Source organism: Oryx dammah, unplaced genomic scaffold, assembly GCF_014754425.2.
Source record: "Oryx dammah isolate SB20612 unplaced genomic scaffold, SCBI_Odam_1.1 HiC_scaffold_19, whole genome shotgun sequence".
NCBI lineage: Eukaryota > Metazoa > Chordata > Mammalia > Artiodactyla > Bovidae > Oryx > Oryx dammah.
Window position 1 is genome coordinate 28,276,281 of NW_024070203.1, and position 24,929 is coordinate 28,301,209.

General features: G+C 36.9%; 1 protein-coding gene across 7 annotated transcripts in view; it reads right to left on the bottom strand.

Moving 5' to 3' along the window:
- FAM91A1 (family with sequence similarity 91 member A1) overlaps positions 1-24,929 on the bottom strand; it is a 45,740-nt gene that overhangs the window by 19,431 nt on the left and 1,380 nt on the right. For 3 of the 7 annotated variants that reach the window (XM_040261857.1, XM_040261864.1, XM_040261860.1), the window contains exons 2-16: positions 21,092-21,176; positions 18,699-18,850; positions 17,075-17,132; positions 16,319-16,386; positions 15,516-15,647; positions 14,195-14,285; positions 13,726-13,788; positions 10,861-10,967; positions 10,283-10,321; positions 9,670-9,782; positions 9,173-9,288; positions 8,243-8,355; positions 7,827-7,913; positions 5,287-5,419; positions 1,406-1,554 (exon numbers count right to left, since the gene is read on the bottom strand). In XM_040261857.1, coding sequence (XP_040117791.1) covers positions 1,406-1,554; positions 5,287-5,419; positions 7,827-7,913; positions 8,243-8,355; positions 9,173-9,288; positions 9,670-9,782; positions 10,283-10,321; positions 10,861-10,967; positions 13,726-13,788; positions 14,195-14,285; positions 15,516-15,647; positions 16,319-16,386; positions 17,075-17,132; positions 18,699-18,850; positions 21,092-21,176 — 1,506 coding nt within the window. The remainder of the gene's footprint in view (positions 1-1,405; positions 1,555-5,286; positions 5,420-7,826; positions 7,914-8,242; positions 8,356-9,172; positions 9,289-9,669; positions 9,783-10,282; positions 10,322-10,860; positions 10,968-13,725; positions 13,789-14,194; positions 14,286-15,515; positions 15,648-16,318; positions 16,387-17,074; positions 17,133-18,698; positions 18,851-21,091; positions 21,177-24,929) is intronic. The other 4 variants (XM_040261859.1, XM_040261863.1, XM_040261858.1 and 1 more) reach the window with 2 other exon arrangements.

Sequence of the window (24,929 nt, forward strand, 5' to 3'; positions counted from 1 at the left end):
GTGTTAACTGTTCTTAGCCTTACGAAGATAAATGTTAAATGATCCATTCAAGCAGTTTCATATATATACTGGAATTGAGAAAGCAGTTCTTGTCACTGCAGTTAAGAGAATGGACTCTGGAGCAGTCAGGTTCTGTCTGAAACTTGGCTTCATCCCCTCAGCCGTATCGCCGCAGGTTACTTAAGGTCTCTTGTGCCTCCTTTTGCTCGTCTGTAACACGGTAACAAAATACTTACCTCTTCAGGACATTGCTAAAAGTTTAAAACAGTACCTGGCAGCACATGATAAGCACTATCAAAGTGTTAATTATTTCCACTAACAATTTTTCTCAAAAGAGAGATTATCTATCCTTGCATCCATCTTATCACTCATTCAATTCATGGATTCCTACTATGCCCAGAGGCTGTGTTAAAGAGTAGAAGGAAGTATGTATGTGTGGCAGAGGGGAGGGGACACAAAGAATTATAAAACAAAGATCAGTAAATGCAAATCTATACCCATTCCCCCTGAACAGAGGACAAAACTGGGCTAAGGGGGGAGTGTGCTCATGAAGCAGCTAGATTTGCACAGGCAACAGAATCATCCATGTACCAGAATCCCTTCCTTTTTCCTACACCATGAAACCCAGCACACCGAGGAAACCAGGCAGGATGTAGCACAATCCCTGCACTTTGAAAATGGTACACGTCACATGGTACATGCCTTGCTAAGTATACAAATATATGAAACTGATTTATTTTCAAAAAGTAAAACACCAGAAGTCATCTTCACAATTTTAAAGGTAACTAGAGTTCTATCTTTCAAGTATAATCTTTTCTTGTCAGCTTATTCAGCATCACAGCTCTACTTCCTAAACACTTCGTTTCTTCTTCATTAAAGTTATCTTATCCTTCAAGGCAATCCAGGTTTCCTTCTTAGAGGATCCAAAAACATTCTCTTTGAAATTCTGCTTTCAAGAAGAAAACTGTAATCAAATGTGTCATTAATCCCTAGACAACGGTGGTTGGTGGTTTAGTCACTTCAGTCGTGTCCAACTCTTCAGGACGCCATGGACTGTAGCTCACCAGGCTCTTCTATCCATGGGATTCTCCAGGCAAGAATACTGGAGTGGGTTGCCATTTCCTTCCCTATGGGCACTTATATATACACACACGTATATATATACACATGTATATATATATATACACGTGTGTGTGTATATATATATAAAGTATCAATTATACCTCACAAATTGAACATCTTACAACAGCAATACGTACAAAACTGTTTTCTGAGTTGATGATTTTAGTATCTGCTGCCTACAATTTGAGAATCAATACATAAGACTGTTAAGCCTCCCCTTCAAGTTGCCATGAGGAAGAAGAAAATAATGGCAGAGCAGGCTTCCCAATGGGTCTTTTTTTACCTGAGGGGTGCAGCTGCTGACAGGCCGGATTTCGTTGGTGAGAGGAGCCATGGAAACAAGCAATGTGTAATTTTTGTTTAGAACTCTGCTGCAGGTTGCAGGGTCCAACCCAAGAAGACTTTCACAGCGCAAGAGATCCAGAGGAAAACCTGAATTGTGATCAACCACATACACAGAATCAAAGACTGACAACATGAAACAAAAATGTCAAAGATGAAAATATTGAGAATTGCCTTCAATTTTTTAAATAAAAATTAAATTTTTTAAAAATAAGGTAGAATATTTTTTTAAAAGCACTTTATTTCCTAGGAGGTCAACTAAGACTTTCTAAGATTTAAAGCTAACAGTCTTTATCCTGATCCAGAAAGATAACTGTCTACTGCTGTTTCTTCGAGCTAAGCTTTCACTTTGAATACGTTTGCTTTACCTTACTTCCTCTCCATAATAGCAGTGCCATCTTTTGAAAGCCAAAGTGCCATGGGAAAGCTGTTTCCTTCCCTCTCCCAATTTTCAATCTCTATAAAAATTTCATAGCCAAATTCTGAACTGACCAGAGGGGCAAGAATTCCTATTTAGAAACACATGCCCTAACTGGGGTCCATAAAGCATGAGCTAAGCATGCAAATGATGTTAAGTGTTCCCACTTTTAATCCTTCTGGAAAATTCCAATTCTATTGCTTCTAAAAAGAGTTCATTGAAACTTCAGAAGATCAAGTTAGTCCTCTAAGCAAAAATGAATCTAACAAAGGATATGGCTTGCTAAAAGAGCCTAGAAGCCCTGAGTACAATTGGCACCCAAGATCTTGGTCTTTAATACCATTCACCACTAAAAGAAACCAGGCTCCTAGGGGAGGAGGCCGATTCCAAGGCTGGAGCAGAAACACAAAGATAGCTTTGTCAGAAAATAAGGAATTACTCCCCACCAAATTAAAAAAAAAAAAAAAAAAAAGATAGAGCACAGCATGACAAGAGGAGTCCCACTGGCAAAATCTGAGACAAGGTAGCAAAAAAATAATGAGACAATAATGACTGGTTATAAATCACTGAAAAAACAAAAACTGATAAATCCATACTGAGAATAAAAGAGAAAACTTGGTCCCAAATGTTAAATGAGGAAGAAATGGTTGAGCTGGGGGGAAAAAAGATCAATTCGCAGCCATCACAGACAAGAATGGTTCAGACAAGGATCAACAGAGAATGCTAAATCTAGGAGGAAACACTGATAGAGCAGGATATTTGCATGGTTGTAAGTGTCTCCCTCTACAGATTGCTTATTAGTTGTGGGGGGAATAATACAGAAGAAACTATAATTTTCTGACCCCTCTGGTCACTTCAGAATTTGGCTGTGAAGTTTTTATAGAGATTGAAAATTGGGGGAGGGAGGGAAACAGCTTTCCCCTGGCATTTTGGCTTTCATAAGATGGCACTACCATGATGGAGAGGAAGTAATGTAAAGCAAATAATGTAGAAGTCAGAAAACACATTAACTGGGTGGTCAAAATTCACTAATATCACAAGGACAGATGCTTAATCATAGTTTGTTTAGCAAGTGTTTTGTTTTGCATGATCGGGGGGACAATTAGTCCAGCTAACGGCATATGAGGCAAAGGGATTCTGGAGGGTTGTGTTTGGCCTCTCACAAATAAGGGGAGTGCCTATGATCTTAACTAAGTTAGACCACACATTGTTTTCATTTTTCAAGCAGTGTGCCTCAAGCTGTCTAAAACCAGAAGATTACTAAGAAATTAGTCTTGTCACAGTATCAGAGGTTTGCTTCTCTGATAGCATCACAAGGCTTTTTGCTTTACAATGAATATCAAGTACTACATAATATACTCAAACTACAAATTGATAATGACATAAAAAGAAAATTCTTTCTACTCAAAAATAGATGCTTAAACACCAATACTACAGAGTTTCTTGTTTAAAAAGGAGTAAGACTGAGTAATCCCATCTGGCACCTACAAAAAGCTACTTTGTTAACATGGAGGGTATTAAGCCTTAATGCCCTAATAAAAAGTTAATTCTTTATCTGGAGTGAATGGCCTTCTTTTCTATGAATCTGAAACGGTACTAGTTATACACCATTATTAGAAACATTGAAAATAGTCACTTAAATCATCTTCTGTGGTTCTAATGAGTAGCCCCAGTTAAGAAAGGATGGTTAGAAGAATGAAACTTCATAAACAATCGCCATCTGGTCTCAAGGGGAGGGAGGAGTGACTTACATTTTAACTTTGGAGCCACATGAGTTATTCTAAGCAATTAAAGCTCCAGAAACAGTCAACTACTAAATCTGCTTTAAAGGTTAAAATTATACTTTACTTTCACACAGAATAAGTTTAGGTTTACCATTTCATTGATGATACATAGACTATTCATTATTCATGCGAAAAAGTTTAGCGCAACCCATTAAGCAATAGACTGTTCAGGAATAAATCAATAAAAACCTTAGTGTTCAAGAGAAGATAATGGAAGGGACAGAGCAAAGGGAAAATATTCAAGAGACATGGATTCAAGCCCCAGCTCTTCCATTTACCAATCATATGAGCTTCAATGACTAAATGCACAAGAGATTTAACCAAGAAAAGCTTGAATTTCTTTATCTATAAAATGAGTTACCCCTGGGTGGTCACTAGCACTCTGTAACATTCTTGGATTCTATGATGGGCAGGAGGACACATCAAATATTCTAACACATTATCTCTGAAAATCACTTAAAAGTCCAAGAAATTCCAGGGTTTGTATATCCAGAGATATATTCAAGACTGTGGCATTCACTGCTAGCTCACATGATTTAATATTTGGTAACAAAAAAATGATTACTATCAACAAATGTTTATCAAAAAGAGCTTTAGTCTCTTGGTATTTGGTGACTTAACACTGAGTTTCAACCATTTATGAATAACCTCCAGCATGGAATCATCTATAATCCTGCTAAAGCATGACTCTGAACCAAACACTCTAAGCTGAGGCAGTGGGTCACCAGGTGTTGAGTGTCTAGCCTCACTCAGCTCAACTACCCAGGGTTTTTGTTCTCCCCTCCGCAACAACTCTTGTGAAGTGACAAATGATTCCATCCTAAATGTTTTTAACTGAGCTGAAAAGAAAGCCAGATGCTGGCGGAAGAAATAGAATGAAAATGGTATGATTAAGAAAATGATGGTTCCTGGCCAGAAAATAGAACTTTTAGGTAAATGAAAGAATGAGTGAAATCAAATGTGATAGTGGTGCCAAAATTCACAAGGCCTCCAAAAGGCAACTCCCATGAATGTCCAAAGACTACAGGATGCAATTACATTCACAGTGTAATGTTCTTACATTGGTGCCCAAGCTGACGCATCTTTTTAAAAGCACATTCCTGGGGCCACTCCTCAATTCAGGAGCTACTACATCAACTCAACTCAAGTCTGGGAACCCCTTTCTATCACAAGACTGAGAAGGCACACCAAGGCAGCAAGTAAAATACTTCAGTAAATATTACAGCAGCATTTGAACACAAAGGCCCTGTTTCTTATCTTTATAAAATGAATTCTTCATTCTTGATGCTTCCTAAATAGTCATTTGTCCACCTCTGAAAACAGATGCCTGTTTCACATCTGTAGATAGGTATCTACAGATGGCTACATCCCATCCAGCTACTTAAATTAACACTCCCACTCTTCTTGCAGATAGCTAAACAAATTTAGATACTACAAATGTCAGCGGCACACAAGAGAAGAGAGAAAGTAATATAAGAAATGGCCGACGAGTAAAGAAATTCACAGAACAAGAAATGTTTTAAAATAAGTGATGATGAAATAAGTGAGCATGACTTGTTTAATTTCTTAGAAAGAAGTTCCATAAGATCATGTCTTCAAAATCGAGTATATTTATCATACCATAATTGGGTTGGTCTGGCTGTGCAGTCTGAGCAACTAGATCTTTATTATGACGCAGGAACAGTATTGTGTTCCTCAGAGTGAGCGCATGGTCAAAGTACCTCTGTGCTTCCCCTTCACCAGTGCTCTGAACCTGAAACAAGAGAATGTACGGGTTGCAACAAAAACCACTCCCATGCCATTCATGCTAGTTTACAACCATAAAGTAGAAATATTTAGACATTATTAAAAAATCAGCCTTTTCATACTGTGAAATTAGTTTTCTGCTTGCTCCTTGGAAGAAAAGCTATGACCAACCTAGACAGCATATTAAAAACTAGACACACTACTTTGCCAACAAAGGTCCATCTAGTCAAAGCTATGGTTTTTCCAACAGTCATGTACGGATGTGAGAGTTGGACTATAACGAAAGCCAAGCACTGAAGAATTGCTGCTTTTGAACTGTGGTGCTGGAGAAGACTCTTGAGAGTCCCTTGGACTGCAAGGAGATCCAACCAGTCAATCCTAAAGGAAATCAGTACTGAATATTCATTAGAAGGACTGATGCTGAAGCTGAAACACCAATACTTTGGCCACCTGATGTGAAGAACTGTTTCATCGGAAAAGACCCTGATGCTGGGAAAGATTGAAGGCAGGAGGAGAAGGGGACGACAGAGGATGAAATGGTTGCAATGGCATCACCGACTCGATGGACATGCGTTTGAGCAGGCTCCGGGAGTTGGTGATGGACAGGGAAGCCTGGTGTGCTACAGTCCATGGGGTCACAAAGAGTCAGTCACAACTAAGCGACTGAACTGAACTGAAAAATCAGCCAATCAGAAATTTGCCCAGGCAATACTGAAACACATATTAGCCTCAATCTTGGTTGAGCTTCCATTTGACTACACTGGAAGGTGACAGAAATTACCCCAACAAGTAAAACAACTTCAGCAACAAAGTAATGCCAAATCATAACATTATATGTTCCATATATGATTCAAACAGGGTGCTCAAAAAACTCTAAGATCTGTATATTCTGCTTTGTCTCGAAAAGTAGTCTAACCCATGGTCACCAATGATGCCACTATTTCATCACCCTGTTCACAACTCTGCAAGGGACAACAGAGCATGTGACTCAATACAGCTGTTCCGTATCGCTGAACACACAGCTTTCAATCACTCAACAAGGATTCACTGAGCCCCTTTTGTTCTGTGCTATGACCGCTTTAGGATGTAAGGACAGAGGAGTGGGCGAACTCCTGCCTTCACTGGGTTTACATTTTAATGCATGCTCTTCTGACACTGAGTCAGTCACCTGCTTAATATGTAAAAGCACACACATTCCAGAAGCAGCAGACAAAATAGAAGGCCAGGTCTACAGGGGGAAATAACTGATTATATTTGCATTACATTAATAAGATCAGCCAATTAAGTTTGATCAAGATGAAGCTTCTTAAAAAACAACTAAGAAACTATTTTTAAAAACTAAACTTCAGACTAAAGGGCTTTTCCAAGAATGTCTATGTGGTAAAAAAAGAAAATAGATATATAAAGCGTAAAAGAGATCTTCCAATTTGCTGTACTTGATAAAAGACCAGCTGAGGTGAGAAAAATAAAAATCTGAAAAACATGTTAATATGTGCTAGAATATAAAAAATTTATTGGAAAAGATGATACACAATAAGAAATGGGGATAAATAAGATATTAAAAGCACTGAGGAAATAGTGAAAATATAAAGATAAAAGTTAAGGAGATAAATTCATAACAAGGATCATCTCAGCCACTAAAAAAGTAAAAATCCTATGGAGAAGGTGGGGAGGAAAAAATGTCATTGGTGGTTTTTTGGGTGTGTTTTTTTTTTTTTTTTGAGACATAAAGTACAAAATTACCAAACATTCTCTAAACATACATGAGTTCATCACCAAAGCAAGGAAGGTACCGAAATTATTAGTCAAGGAAGAGATTAGACACACAAGCTACTTGCTTAAAGAAGCACAGAGGACAGAATAAAATACTCAGGGAATGAAACACACCGAAAAGGCGATCAAGATTTAGAGTTAAGGAACACTAGGCTGTACTCACGGGGAAAAGATGGTTAAAAACAAATATGGCTGAAGTCTTCAAGATGCTAAAATGGATAGTGAGAGTGGACATAAATACGATACCCAGGGACATTGTTCCAGACTAAGTGGAACAAAAATTTCAAATAAAATTGCTTAAGAGTAGATTTTTAAAGTTATGATGAAAAGAAAATAAATAAATAAATAAAGGCTACTTCAGAAAAGTGCATAAAAACTGCACATAGACTTTATGATTTCTGTACCCCATTTCTTCATTAAGTCAAATTATGCTAAGAGCTTAGATGAGGTAAATGACTCTTTTAAAATCACAAAATTCATTCATCCACTCAATATAATAAATGACTGCCACAGTATTAGAGTGGGAATGAGGTAGGAATGAGCAAGAATATACCAAAAATCTACATAACCAACCACTGATGTTTTATCAAGCAAGAAAAGAGTCCAAACACCCTGACATCCCATAAGCTACCTAGATTTACCTTTTCTAATTCAATAAGAAAGCTGTCCAGAGACTCATCGGAGAGTTTGCCAACTTCAAACATCGTGACTGCATGGCTTTTCAAATTCTGCAATAAAGAATCAAAAACAAAACTGAAATGTACTTTATTTGAGCCTATTATTAACAAGTTCTAGCTTTCCCTCTGAATGCTAAGCATCTTATCTTGATACTATGCTTTCCAATATATTTAACCTCAAGTGTGCATAAAGAGTTGATTCTTCTAATTACAAAAGCAGCCCTCACTAAAAAGCTGCCACAGTCCTCTAAAGAATATAAAACAAAGCTGGCTGCATTTTCGAGGAATAAATTTAGTACTAAAAAAAAGATATAAGAACACTGAATTATTACGTATCTAACTGTTAAACATTTTCATATTTAAATAAGAATTTGACTTACTGGTGAAAGGTTTCCCATCATTAAAAAGGCAGTAAGTGTTGAGTCAAATAGGAACGCAATACGCTTTGTGTATCCTGTAGACAGATTCAAACTGTTTATACTGGCTGTATCTGCTGGGGGGATAAAAATCATAGTTTAAAAATCAATAAAATGAAAACTGTTCATTACTTATCATTTGGAGTGAGAATGTATTTCATTTCAGCTTTATTTAATAATCAAAAGTACATAATATAGGCAATACGTAAGTCATAAGAGGTCCCAATTCTACCTTATCTCCAACATAGAAAAAGAAAATTTTTTTAAGCCATTCACTTGTGCAGTAAATTTTCTGAAGAAAGTCAGTAATAAACCAAGACTTGATCACTGTCAGATCAAATGACTACCTAGCTTAACCTCTGTAGACAAGTCGCCGGGCCCAGGGAACAGAGCTACCGAGGGCAGGAATAGAAGCCACTTGATTGTGCCCTTCTCTCTCCACACAAGCACGTGCAAGCCCCTCGTCCACTATGCTTTGTCCCCCTCTGTACCTAGAGGCCTTCCTGCGATGGTCTTCCTGCATTCGCCAGCTGGCACTCTCTTAGTCGTTCTCAGCCCCAACACCATCTTCTCCACAAAGGCTCCCTAAGCCCCTCTGGGCAGAAGGAGGGCTCTTCCTCTTTGCTCCCCACAAACACCACAGTGCCTCTCACGCCGCGGTGGTTCTTATGGCTACATTCTCCAGACTCAGTTTTTAGAAGGAAACTATTGTATTTCCTATCAGTTTTATACCCCTAAGATCTAGTAGCATATGGGTAAGTTCTCAAAGATACATACTGAGTGAGGAATCCAGACCAAATCACAAATTAACCGTTAAGCCTGGAGAGTTAGCTTCATGAGTGCATGTGCAGACAGGCGGCTTATTTACAGACAGGCTCCTGAGTCACAGCTAACCTGGGTCTTCCTGACTGTTTGTGTCTGTGTCGGTAGCCGATGAAGCTTCCTGCACGGGGCTCCGACTTTCCCCGCCACCCCACGACAGGAGCATCTTCTGTGGATCTAAAGTACTCCTGTTGATGGAGAAAACAGTCACTTCTGAAAAGCCACACAGATGACCACACACAGAAACAGCCACTGAAGTCAGCACTGAGGTTACGGACATCCACTAAATCCACGCCCCAAACTGGGACGTAGCCCTAAAATATTCTATACCCACAGCAAAGGTTCTTAACTAAACCCATGGACAGGCTTCAGAGAATGTGAGAACATTTTAGCTTTTCTCTAGGGCAAGGGTCATAGTTTTCACCAGATTCTAAAAAAAATTCCAAAACACACAAGATTAAACACCACTAATACACAGGGTTCAATCTGCTGAATAAATAAAATTTTGTACATAAAATTGTATTTTTTTCCCCGAAACAAAAAACTCTCATACTAAATAAATGAGTTACTTTAATCTGTTTACGGATGGAACATTCTTCCACGATGAATGAAGCTGGTCCAAATTTATTACTTGTCCTTTCTTGTGGGCAAACCCCAATCGGCAGTACATTGATACAGCATTCTAAAAGGAATATAAAGGAAACAAGTATCTGAAATAAACTAGATGCCAGAATGTCTGTAGACAAAAAAAAACTATTATGGACTACATTTATAGAGATCCTCAAATATCTTCATCCCACAGCCAGAAAAAAACATTTCAGTAGGCCTGGTCTTCCCCTAAAATCTCCACATAGACAGAAGAGGGAAAGCTTCCAACCTCTGGCTTGGCCCTCACTAGATCCACAAGAAGCAGGAGTTGTTGCTTTAACTGATGTCACTGCAAGACACTGTGACTTCATTACAAGGCACTGGTCAGGCTGCTCCCTGCTGGGCAGAGACAGGTGAGGACAGCTTTCACTCCCTGGGGTGGGATACTGCTTCAGGGTTCTGGTCTTGCTCTGCTCTACTTCCTCTGACAGCTAATAAGCATCTCACTGCTTCCGCTTCTCAGTATCAAGACAAAAACCTATAATCCATTCAGTGCTCATAACACAAGTGAAAAAGAGTAGGAAAATTACATACCTTAACCAGAGACAGGTCTATCTCAAGAACATTTGCAAGCTGGAAAATAAAATTAAAAATTATTTTACATCCTAAGAATTATCAGTATATCATAATAAACAGTTACAGATAACTTCTCCATCATCAGCAAAATTTAAATTATTAATAATGGAAATACTGAATAAATTTGGTAAGCAGAATTTTCTTCTTTCCATATCTTTAAGACACTTAGAGTAGTACAAATCCAGGCACTGACCCTAACAACTTAGCATGAATTATAATTACTTGAGCTACTTTAATTAGAATTTTAATTAGAATTACTTAGCTTTAATTTTCTCATTTAAAATGAAAAAATTCTAGATCGTTTACAATGCTTTTACTATAAAGTCATATAAAGTTATTCAACCAAATTATAACTATATACATATGCAGGAAGTAACTTAAGAATAGTAATTTAAGTATATTAATAGTCTAAGATCTAATCATGTAAGGATTTTTTAAATATCTTAGTTATATCATTAAATAATTTTATCCACTTTACACAAACTTATTTTATAATCTTGAGGCCAAACTCTTTCATAAGATGCTGTCACACTTACCTCTGCAACATTAGTATGCTCATCTATTGACACAAATATCTTATAGAGCAGAGTTTCAAAATAATCACCTTGCACTCGATTCATTACAAAACCTTCAAGAGGAGGAACTAAAATAAACAAAATAGATGTTTCTCAGCGATTTAATTTTATAAAAGAAGAAAGTTTAATTCAAATATCTATTCAAAAAGAGACCTCCAACTTAGGAAATGAATTCAGCTTTTGACTCATTGTATCACCTCCACTGCAAGTTTTTCTAAAACTCCCAAAGTAAAGGTCATATACAAAATGCTATCTACACATGGTAGACTCTGATGGCACAGCATAAATCCATAAAAGTAGTTTCACCCCCAGGGACCGCTCAGCATTACTCAGGCAGAGAAGTGCATACAGGCGTGGCCTCAGTAGAAAGGCAAGGGAGACTGTGGTTGCTTCAGAATGGGGAAGCCTGCCAATGGTATGTTTTTGATCGGTCTTAGGCAGCAGGATGCCTGGTGTGAAGCAGAGAAACAAGGGCTGCGAGCTGCCATGCTATACAAAAGCAGGGGGGGCAGAAAGTATCAGCTCGTTGTCCTTCTCCCATCATCCCTGTTCCATCCTGACCAAAGGAGAAGCTCCTATGCGTGACTGTCACGTTTATCATTGATGTAATCTGCTCTTTGGGGCTTTCTATTCTGTATCCTCCTTAATGGGGAAGAGGGTCAAAACCTTTGTCAGCACAAGAGGCTGCCCAGTCGCTACTCTCCACCTGGCAGTTTGTACTCACTTCTCTCCATCTCTTTGGTCCAGATGCCCTACTCCAATTTACTAGGCTGCTCTTCCCGACCATAATGAGGAGGCACCGTGCTTGCCTTTGCCAGTCTCCCCTGTGGGCACACTTTCCTTAAAAGCATTCGGGAAGATGTGTGCCTAGATCACAGGAGGATTTGGTGTCCCTGTGTCCTCTGACCCTAACACTACCTCACTGCACCCAAAACCTAAAAGTATTCCCAAGAGAGAGCTGTAAGATATAACTCAAGTGAGCAAAATGAAGACATTGTGAAGAACCACAATGTACACATCACAGTAGGCTACCCAAGTCACAGCTCTGTCTCGTGGCATTTTCTGGTTTGGTGCTACCCATATTTCTAATCACCTAAGAACTGTTAAGGATCAAAAGTTTCTTTTTAGAAATATTTCAGCAATATTTCACCACTTTTTCAATATAATTAATTCTTTTCCTACACTATCAACTAGGTGAATAAGAAGTGTCAAAACTTACTGAATGCTTACTAAATGCCAGACTATACTTCTAGCTGCTTTATATATACAAATTCACTTAATCCTCTTAATATCAAGAGTTGTTAAAAACTATACCTTATTTTAGAGATGAAGAAACCAAGGCACTAAGAGGTTAGAAATACACAATTTACATTTGGGCAAAAAGAATGAGAAATTCTTTATCTCTAAATAAAGAGATACAGAATAGTCTTCAATATATATTAAGTTAAAAAAACAAAGCATGTGTTGGATACACCATCTATATAAGAATAAAATCACACAAAAAAGGATATATATATATATTTGTGCATAGTATGTTTTTGAGAGAGTATATAGGCAACTTGGGAGTAGTGGCCAAGAGAAATTGAGTAACTCAGGGCAGGCATCAGAAGCAAGGGTTTTTATACTCTTTTGTAAGTTTAGGATTTTATAATCCTAATTATTGCCTACTCAAAAAGACATTAATAAAAATAAAGAATAATACCTGAATATAGCAAAGAAAATTATTTTTTTAAAAAAATAAAGGACAAGGAAGGCCTGGGCATAAACACATGTAAATACAAAAAAAACATAAAGGTCAGGACACACTGGAGCATGACCACTTGATGTGAGGGAGTGTTTCTGTAATAAGCCCTATCACTCAGTTGTTAACAGTAAGGTTCCTGAAATTTTTTGACTCTTTATATATTTGATTACACAAATATCTTAGAATGCAGATGATATCACAAATAAGAATAGCTAAAAGATATGATGGAAAACACATTTACAACACATAACCTTAATGTAACAAGTACTTCTACAAATTGGTAAGAAATCTAACCTATAGAAAAAAAGCTCTACTGTGTTCAAAGATATTAACCACATCACCAAAACAAATAAGGAAATGATCTAAATAACCAGCAAGAGAGTAATGGTTTAGTAAACTGAAACACTGCTGTTCTTGTTCGTTTGTTGTTTAGTTGCCAAGTGGTGTCTCTTTTGCAACTCCACAGACTGTAGCCCACCAGGCTCCTCTGTCCATGGGATTTCCCAGGCAAGAATACTGGAGCAGGTTACCATTTCCTTCTCCAATCAAACCTGTGTCTCTTGCACTGGCAGGAGGATTTTTTACCACCAAGCCACTTGGGAAGCCCCAAACTGAAATATACAAGGGTCTTAATATTGATTTAACCTGGGGAGGGAGTGAAGAAGGGAGGAAGAGATAAGCCAAAAAAGACAGTCATTACATGAAAAAATAAGACACAGATATGTCTGGTAAAAATGAACAACATACAATTCTATGATATTACTGAATACATGTAGAAACTTATGCAGTGAACAAGGTTTAAAAGGTGACATAAATTCATAAAGACAGATTTAGGATTTTAAGAAATTTACCTTGGATTTCTATTTTAATACAGTGTTTACACCATAAGATAAAAATAAAAAGAAGGAATTTAAGTAAAATCACCACAGTGTGCTGTAATGTAATGAGGAAGAAATGGTTTTCTTTGAAAAATTCTAACACAAAGATCCCAGGATGATATGTGTCTAACTTATTAGGGTGATACAGTGCCCAGCACCTAGCAGTCATTCAAGAAACATTGAGAAATATTACCACATACTCACCTGCTATACAACTGTCATCAGAGATTGGTACATCCAGATAAACAAATCCTTTGTTATATAAACCTACAGAAGCAAAAGTATCTCGTTTTAGATGAAACAGTAAACATTAGAAGTTAAAAAAATAAAATAAAAATTTTATTCTTCATTTTCCATAAAGATTCTTACAACTTAATGGTATGTGAAAAAGACAAGACAGAAGAACAAAATTAACAAAGCTTTCAAAATCTTGGTTTCTCTCAAATGCTCAGAACTGCAAAATTTTTCTTATAATTCATTCACATAAATTTCTAATCTGTGTGACTAATTACAGCCACACTGGAAAACAATGGACAAAGGCCACATTTCAAACAATACCACGCCTTAGGAAACATTACTATTCTTATCTAATTGATAAATAATTGCTGCTAATTGTTGATGGCTTAAAATAAGTTTTTATGTTGACAGAAGACCATTTCTACTAACCACTTACTATGGACTACATTGTAATCTAGTGATCCAGAGAGTTGAGGGCCTGCATCAATGATCTTATCAATAGCGCATTTCTCAGGCAAAGTGCATATCTAGGAAAAGCAAAATATTTTCAATTAAGTTCTGTCCAAATTAACTAATTGATAAGTCTCCTCAAATCTATTTACGTTTAAGCCAATGATTATATGTCATTAATTATATGAACTACCTGTTATATTCATTCTTTATTCTAGAATTCAAACAGAAAAGGCTATGCACGTAACCATCAACTAAAGTGCCAAAGTATGCTACCAACGGAACTCACGAAACAAAGTAATTTTAAGTGCTAATACTTGCTGATAAGTAACATGTTCACTAATAAATACTAATATTCATTCACCCTTTTTGAACTGGAGTCTGATCCACATACTGATTCTGAATCTCTCAAATCAAAAGCTAATTCACATGCCACAGGATTATTATCAGTTACAAGACCACTATCTTATGAAACAATCTGATATCTTAATTGGAAGTAAATGCACTGAAGCAGAATTTCTAAGCCTTGCTCTCACTGGATTTATTCTGTCCTTGGAAGTAAAATAAAATGCAAATTAAAAAGAAGTCCACACGCTCACTTAATTCCTTCAGCCACAGGGATATGACTGGTCTCTAGGCACCTCATCTACTGCTCCACCTCCTTCCTCTAAACAACATCTCTTCTTAAACGTATACAGCTTGTAACAAATGTGGTCTGACCACTGCAAACAGCATTTCCCTTGATCTTGACCTTAGTGCTCTATCAAGCACCTAACACGTGAGTATAGCATTTCAACAGTGATTTAAGAGCACAGCAAACTGTCCAAATTAAAACCCTGGACTTTACTCTACTGTGACTAGAGTCATTACTTCACTTCTCTGTGTTCATTTTCCTCACATGTGAAATAGGCTACAAACAAGCCCACACCATTGGGGTTGTTATGAGAGTCAAATGAGACAGTATGAAAGGCACTTGGAACAGTGCCTGGCACCCTGAGCACACACAAAGCACTCAAAAAGTCTTATCAATGTTACTGCTGGTAGTTGCAGCATCGTGTCAACTGTACATGAAACATCCATCTAATTAAATCCCCAGATGACCGTACAAGAACCACAAGTCTCCCTCATTAATAAAGAGTATTTTCGAAACGTACCGATAATCTCGCCTACCGAGATCATTTACAATTTTGAATTTAAGTTTAATTTCCTTCAGGAACACTAAATAGTGTCACGTTTCCAAAAAACTTCTGCAACTAGAGTTAAATATAATTTTTAAAAATAAAAATGCTTTTTTTAAAGATATCTACCTTTATGTCATCTTCCGTGATATATGCAGCCTGCACCACCCACCAGGCTTCTATGGCAATTTCCACTGGCTTTACTGGTAAAAGATCACGCGCCGTTTTCCTTCTGAAAAATTTCTGCAATGGTTCAAATATCTGAGAATTTGCAATCAATCTAAAATTACTATTTTCTTTTTTATTAATCATACTATAACAAGATCATTTCTAACAGGCTGCTGCTGCTGCTAAGTCGCTTCAGTCGTGTCCAACTCTGTGTGACCCCATAGATGGCAGCCCACTAGGCTCCCCCGTCCCTGGGATTCTCCAGGCAAGAACACTGGAGTGGGTTGCCATTTCCTTCTCTAACAGGCTAAATACCTTTTAAAATTCTCACGTTTTAAAATCTAACGTATTTTAGATATACTGAATGGAGAAAGTCATTCTTAAATTATTTCAAAATAAATTACTTCAAAACACTATCATTAAATCTGAATCTAAATCCAGATATTCAAAAGAAACCCAGGTGAAAATGTGTATCAATTTCACTCATAAACTGAACCCTGGTGGTGGAATGACTTAGGTTAGAAGATCAATGGAGCAGATTTTTAAAAATAAATGCAGCGTCCTATGCCTTAAAGATTTTAAATTCAATAAGCACTTAAGCTATAACCTAGAGACACTGATGAGTTGTTTTTGTATTATTTCTATATTAAGCATACTTTATTTGATCCAAAAAAATCAGAATTCATTATTTCTACTACTTAAAAATTTAACAAGTCTGTGTGATAAGAGGGACAAGAAACGAGAAAGAAAAACAACTAGCTTACTTTTGATGATCTGCACTGATTCATCAGATCAATGTATTGGTTTCTTCCTATGCCAAGAAGCCTTAGACCTAAAAGAAAGAGTCTTTCTTTTAAAATCATTTAATACATCTTGAAAAGTCAGTACACATACAAGTTTACTAGGAAAAAACCTTCTGACTTTCGTTCTTCTTTTGATTATTACTGACAATTAGGATCAAATTAAAAAGAAGTCTTCAAACGAAATACAGAAGAACCAACTGGGAGAGATAAATTCATGCTGACACTTTTGACAATGCTAAATGAGAAAAAAATTTCAAAGCAGAAGTCCTCCCAATTCTAGGAAGTCAAAATGTACTTCTCAGCAAAAGTTTCTTCTTAACACAACAGAACTGTCACATTTCAAACAGACACACTTCATTAAAATAAGTATAATTTTAAAAAGCAGCGAATTTTGTTAGTAAAAATCATGTACTGTGCTGCAAAAATACTGTGAGTGAATTTTCTTCCTCATTTAGTATACACCACAGCCCAAGTATGAAAAGGAATTTCACTCTCTAGAAAAAGACTAGTCCCATTTGTCTGATTCTTCCACTCCAAAATATCCCTCTCTTAGACATTTAGAACTAAATCTCATACCTGACTTAAACCACCTGATAAAATTATCAAGAATCTTGCCTATGTTCTCATCCTTCATGTTAAAATGCACACCTTACAACACAGACAAGAGCACACATGCGCAAAGACACTAACCATTACCTGGCTCAGAGTAATACTTACAGTCAGCAGCAGTGAAATTGGGCAATGAATCATAACTTTTCTCACTGTTCATAATGTCCTTTTAAAAAGAAAAAACGTAAATGATAAATGCAAATTTCCTTACACAAAACACTGAGATCAGAGTCTGGCAACCCAGTGCACACAGGTCACACAGTGGCACATACCACGTGGTCTCTTGTCTAACAACTGAAGGTCAGGCTTTCAGGTCTGGGTTCCTCACAGCGCTATGAAGCCCAGACAGTTGCCCTGCAAACTCTGCCCTGCAGAGGCTGTGCAAGGAATACCTCCCTTCGAGCTCAGGATTGCGATTCTCCACACTTCAAACCTGATCCTAGACTCCTACCCCAGGGCAAGAGAGAATCCCAGGAGAAGGCCTGACAGTGGGTCACAGCGCTGCCAACAAAGACCTAATGACTAAGTAGTCTTTGCTCCTCCAAGTCACAACCAGCAACTCAGACACAGTCAGTATCTGGCTTCTTCCAACCCTCATCTGTTTCTCCAGTAATAAACCAGCTGTTTACTGTGGGGATAAGACCCGTTTTCAACCCAGGAGTTATACCCAGTGGTTTAAGAAAGGAAACCAGAGAACAGCAAGCATGTGGATGCAACTGAGAGCTGGAAACTGGGACAAAATCTTGCTCTGTTATCTCCCCTAAACCTGTGGACAACACCAGGAAAATAATCAGAGAGACAGCAACAACTACTCTACATACTGCTCAGCTGCCACCTTCTTTATGCTACACTGGTTCCAGGGAAAGGGATTGACAGAAACTCAGCTGTCAGGCCTCAACCTTTACTTTGTATTTCCTCCAAAACAGGGACACACAGGAGACACGGGGTAGTAGCAGTGCCTTGAAAAGGGGGCTTAAGAAGACAAGTAGGGGGAGCTCCTGTGAAGGCAGCCTTATCCTGCAGGCGCCCAGCTTCTTCAGTTCTAGTGCCCTCTGCTCTTCAAGGGGCTAGTGAGCCCAGAACAGCAGCACTTAAACAGAATTAAATCATCAATGAATACCAGATAAATACTGTCCATCTTTACATAAAGCTCCCTTAAAAGCAGTATATGAACTAGTACTTAAGGCTATTCAACACAAGCCTAAACACTGCCTTTGGAAAAAGGCTAACGTCTAAAAGTTAATAATCACAGAAAGATTAGCAGCCACGACCAGTAATATATTTCTAGTCTTCTGACACATGCATTATATAATGTTGAGTCTATATCATCAATGATTCTTTCTACAGTTAGCAAATAGCTAAATACATTAAGCTTCAAAGCTTAATGTTCAATTCTGTCAGCCACATTTTCAACCTTAACCATGTATTAAAAGCAATGAATTTTATACAAACTGTGCTAACATAAATGATGATTAACCTACAACAGCACAAGGGGTCAACAACATCTTCAAGAACACAGAATAAGAACAGATACTTTCCCACTGTGAAAACACTGCTAAGGACAACTACTTGTAGCACAACAGTTACCTTGTAAACAACAGTCCTTTTTACACTATCAGTTCAGAAACAATGTCCACTGTGGCTGGGTGCCACAAAGCTGGTCATCATCCACAAAGTGTCCGTGACATGAAATCTCATCCCTCCCCTAGATTCATATATCCTGCAAACTCACCTCCATGATCCCAGTATAATATGAGAATGGTGTTATCCTTAGGCCTTTTACCATGATGTCTGATAAATGGTAAGGGTACAGCATGAGATGATCTCGACTGTACTTCAACAGTTCCTCATAGTACTTGCGTTCATCTTTCTTGACGTGCTTAACTGAGAGGGAGACAAAGGGAAATTCTCCAGTTTTATTTGACGTCTTACTAGTAAATGCAATGTTAAATTCTTTACAAGCTAGTATTAATTAAAAATATGTAAACTGAAAGAGAACAAATAAAACAACCTAAGCTGGAACAAAGAAACAATTATAGCACAAGAAACAGACTTCACAGAATAGAAGTAAAATGCATAACGGGACAGATAAGTACAAAAGTAATTCTTAACAAATCAAAACGCAAAGAAAGCTAGCATGGACTGTCTCCCCCACCCAAAACATAAGCTATAAACCATCCAATCCCTTACTATGATACTTTACAAAATAGCCAATCTGAATGGCAGCTTTCTATGAAATCAAGTTTATTTTAAAAAATTATCTGCTGGTCTTTGTGCTGTAAATGTAAAAAGACCTCTGAGTTCCATAGAATACACACTTCACATAGAAAACCTCTCTCTGAAATATTATGTTTAAAATTAGAGCAACAAATGAGAGGGAAGATCAGCCGGGCAACAGAATAATCTGACAAATAAAAGGCAAACGTTATGGGGAGGGAGGTGGGAGGGGGGTTCAAGATTGGGAACACATGCACACATGTGGCGGACTCATGTTGATGTATGGCAAAATCAATACAGTATTGTAAAGTAAAATAAAGTAAAATTTTTTTAAAAAAGGCAAACATTAAAAAAGAGAAGTTAAAAAAATGGAACCAATTATGTTTAAAATTTGTTCCAATTATTATAGAAAGAGGCTTCATTAAAGTTACATTATTTGGAAAATTTACAGAAATAAAACAAAACAAAAAACAAAGTCAAAAATCAATAAGAAATGCAATTCTTTCTGGCATATTTTCTCACATAAAGTAAAAAAGACATCTGAATCAAAATTAGTATTCTGTAGGTAAAATGAATCTATAAACAAGACTCTAAAAAATAATTTTCATTGGAATTAAAAGGAAAAATCTACTTGCTAATGCAAATTATTGTTACGTGTAATGGGGTCATTATAGAATTCCACAAAGTCTGTACATGAAATGATTTCAGTACTATGAAATATGGTGAAAAGATAGGTTTATGAAAATGATAGGTGAGAGGGGCACTATATCATCTTCGAAAGAAAAGGCAGTCACAGTGGCTGGGATCTCTACATCACTCTTGTGCCTCGGCTTTTCTTGAATGACAGGGTGTCTGTAAGCATAGCCTGTTCTATATCCCAAGTTGTCCAGTGAGCAGTGATGGGAATAGGAGAGGTGTCATGAGAAGAAGAGTTCTAGGTTGATGCTGCACGGCCACAATAGGATTTGAAGTGTCATTTAGTTACAGTATGTCCCCAATTGCTAAAATTCTGTTTCTCTGCCAAAACCATTGTATTTTTTAGTTGACATTCAAGTTTTAAAAGGGTGAAATCCTTTTAACATTATGTATTTTTAGAAGGCGGCACAAGAAGAAAGCAGTGGGTCTGATCCCCGCCCCCCACCATGAGAAAACTACCACTTCTTAATTTTTACCAATTTTTCTTTTCAGTTAACTTTCTTTCTAATGTAAATACAAATTTAAACCTAGACTTAATATAGTTTTTCTTTTTCCTTTCACCCAAGTAATGTCACAAATCAATGTAAAATCAATGATCCAAAATAGTCAATGGGTAAAAATAATCCAAAGTATTTCTGGAGGGTGAGTTGGTGTGTAAAAAGAAATTCCATGGATTATAATGTGTTGCGGGGCTGGTTCTGTTTGACTGTGAGTGTTTGATGATGCAAAGTTGAAACGGAGCCTGGAAAGTTCACTCTAGATCTCACTAACTACTGGAATCAGTGTTTTAATCTTAGTGGAAAACTTCAGTTGCTTAATTCTGTGTTTGAGGATTCTTTTTTGTTCTACATCATTTATGTTGTATTACAATGTATGTAGAAACAGTAACCTGTGAACTATGCTTTTCCATAACTTTTTAAAAATATATATATCTTAAATGAATGCAATGTGCATAAGTATTTTTTAAATGCAACAGTGAACTATTTGCACCTTTTGCTAATGCCTCTATTTACCTGCTTTGGCATAAAGAATGAGCCAATGAACCTCTGTGTCCTGTGGAAAATGTATAAATGTTATCTGATATTGCTCTTAGATGTAATGCTAATTAATGTAAAATCACAAATAAACAGTATTTTAAATAAAAAAAAAAAAAAGAAAATGATAACTCAGTAACAGTCAATTCTATCTCAATGTAAAAATGGCTCTACTTACCTAAGTTGTTTCTATATCGTAACTGATTGCGGATACTGTACAGGACAACCTGCTTCTCATATTCTCTCTGTGAATTTCCAAGACTCTAAAAAAAAAAAAAAATTCAAATAGATTTAAAATAACTAAACCAACAGTACTCTCCGTCCTTAAAATTTCAATACCATGCCCCCTAATTTTATCCTGGAATCTCTAAGTTCAAGAACTGAGTAAAGGCTTTCTCAAATTGTATCATACAAACTTTTCTGCAATGGTATTAGAGCAAAAAAAAAAAACGTGTTTATCTTCAATTTGCCTTTCTAAAAGGATTTACTGACACTATGTAAAGTATTTTATATATATGTATGTGTGTGTGTGTGTATATATATATATATATATAAAGAGTAGTCAGAAAGCATAACTGCTTTAGTTTTAACAAAAAACTAAATTTTACTAATAAAAAATTTCCTTCTTGCCTGTTTCCAATTTGTGTGAATGGGGATGGATGGTTTCTTGCACCTACATTTTTTAAAATTTAAGAACGGCCACTAAGAACAGATCCCTGTCTGATAACTACTTACAGGTGAAGGCTATGATTATTAAAAATTAAGATTTCTGAGGAATATATATTTCAAATGTACCTCTAAATAAGATTATTTCTTAAAAACGTCATCTAATGGTCTCATTAGAAAACATTTACACAATTCTAGAAAATAGAGTTGTCTAAATTTCCGATATATTTTTTAATGAGCAAAATACTTTCTAGCTGTGAACTTAGTGTTTAAGTTCAAAATTGGTTTTTCATGAAAGCAAAGTGTAAGCTGGTCTGATTAGAGTTAACATTACATTCAATGTGAGACCATAAACTACATTTAATATGTGACTGCTATTCCCCTTCTAATTATTAGCCATGATCATTCCAATATACTATAAAAAACATCTTAGAGATTAATGGAATATTCATTGGAAGAACTGATGCTGAAGCTGAAACTCCAACACTTGGGTCACCTGATACAAAGAAGACTCACTGGAAAAGACCCTGATACTGGGAAAGATTGAAGGCAGGAGAAGAAGGGGATGACAGAGGATGAGATGGTTGGATGGAATCACCAACTTGATGGACATGAGTTTGAGCAAGCTCTGGGAGTTGGTGATGCACAGGGAGGCCTGGTGTGGTGCAGTCCATGGGGTCGCAAGAGTCAGACATGACTGAGCTACTGAACTGAAGAGATTAATGACAGAAAAGATTAGAGGATTCAGTGACTATACTTCTTACTCGTAGGTTTTTGAGAGCCAAGGTAAATGTCCACATACATACTTTAAGACCATCTTCATAAGGCAGATGAAACACATCTAACTGGTACATAACTGGAACTATTGGTGGGTACCATTTTAAGAAAAAAGGGACATAATGTGAGAAAACTAAAATGCTGAAATGTATGTGCTTACATTATTTTCATCCACTTTAACATTACAGGTAGTTAGAAGTTCAAGTTTATCACAGAGAAACTGCGCTCCTGTCTCTGATGCAGCCCCAAAGCCAAGCTCAGGACTGAAGATATTTAGGGGATTCAGGCTTTCTGTAAAACTTTTAAAGGATCTCCTCTAGCTCTACTGCTAAATAAAAGTCTCTTTCTCAAGGAATACAACACACACACACACACACACACACACACACTCACTCACTCACACAGCAGACAATCTGCTAAAATCTTAACAACTCTCAAATTTGAGGATTTGCTCTTCTGTTTTAAAATAAGTCCCTTAATTTATCCTAACTTACAACCATTTTCCTCCTTTAAAATTCTGTTCCTGGTTAACTCCAGGATAAAAAGTGTAAATCAAACCACTTACACAAAATATAAGGGCCCTGTTATTTGTGCTAATTAGAGAACAGAGCTATTAAACATCTAAGTCTTTGCCATAGTCATTAAGTGATGACTGGTTCTAATCAATACATGTGTGCTCGCACAAATAACTAAAAGCTACATTAAAAGCTGATTCTATTCTTCACTACCCTGGTACATAAAATATTAACTGCTATGTTCACAAAGATTCTTTGCCTTCTCTTCCACTCCTACCCCAAATTTCCCACCATTCACATTTTAAAACACTGTTGCCTCTATAGGAGGCAACTAAAGAAAGGTCATTTCACTCTGAGACAGTGCTGACCCTGCAGAAATTCCAACCAGGTCTGACAAATGAAGCTGGGCTGCATATAAAAGGAACTGTAACAGATGGAGTGCCACGAAACTGGCGGCGAAACATCCACTGTGCATCAGATTAGCGTAAACGCATTTTTTCCTAAAGCTTTTGCTCCACAAATCCTGTCCCAATATGCAACCCCCTCAAAGAAGTACACAGTATTTTTTTTTAATTGACCCTCCTTGGATCACACAGAACCACATCATAAAATCTCCCTTCAAATAAAACAACTATGAATTGTTTTGAACAATGAATACTGGTAAACCTATAGTTTTACCAGTAATCCTCAAATCCTCAAAAATCCCCCCCAAATCCTCAAACAATGGTGTGATCCACAACTTTTTAATATATTCTTGGAAGTCAAGTATAGCTCACAACAAATAAAAAAACCTTTTATCTTATTTACATTTTTTTAAATTTAATAATTTTTAAAAATTAAAAAAAAAAATCTGAATCACCTTCCCCCAGCTTTCAGAAATGAATCACTTCCAAATTAAATGCCTCAAAACATTAATGGAAAGTCTTATCAAAGTACTTAGTATCTGTTAACACCACAAAAAAAAAAAAAAAAAAAAAACACCCAAATTCTTTTCACACAAGGACTATTCCCCACTTTTAAACTGACTTTAGCTCCAGGAAAAAAAGCTCAAACTGATGCTATCATTCCTTCACTCCAAAAATATTTACTGGAAGACAACTACAGCCCTACAGACAAGAAATACAGTGCTGGGGGTCAACTACTCTAGATTTAGGTCGGGGAAACCTTCCTGGAGGAGTTAATATCTAGATTCAAAAAGCAACAAGTAATCTATGGCAACAAGTGGTAAAAGGGCTGGGTTTGCATTTTAGAAACCTCATCCCAGTAGAGTATGAAGAATGGATAGGAGGGTCTTTTTCTGAAGGCAAGAGACCAGAGACAAAGCTGATGTAGTAAACCAAGGTAGAGCCTGACCTAGGGAAACAGAGCAAGGCTAAGTCCATGAAGAAACTTGTACAGAGGGGTTTTGCAACACCTTCGACAAGTGGAAGCTTATCCTAAGCGAAAATATCAATTCTTTTAATTGATGTTACCAAAAGAAGTTTTAATTTAATGTCACGTTTGTACCAGATTATAACACTGTTTGGAGATTATTTTTAATAGTTGTGACTAAGGTTTAGAAAGGCTTTGCCAACACTAATTAAGATCGATTATTTGTTGGGCATAATGGAATCATCCATCTCTTGTCTATCAAGCTACATTTATTTTTGTGAAAGGAAGAGTAAACATGGAAACAAAGGCTTACTGGTTCTTCCAGTTGTCTTGCCATATGCCACAAAACTCTAAAGACAGAAAGTGTCCATCAAGGCCCTCATTCAAGCTTAACAAGAGAAGCTGATTCCTCCAGCTTTAGAGCTTTCTTCTTCCTGTTCAAGATTAATGTCACAAGGGCAGCCACTGCCACCCAAGAATTCGGAGTTCCTTACATTTATCTTTCCACTTTCTTGTGTTTTTGATATCTTGAAGTGAAAGCATTTTCTCTGCCACATGATACACTGCCAGAACCTTAAAATTATTCATTTCCTGGAACTAAGACCCCAAGCTGAGAGCTGCGGCAAAGTAACAATCTGTATACCATCACCACCACCATCCCAAACCCTCCAAATATGCCAGTGTTCA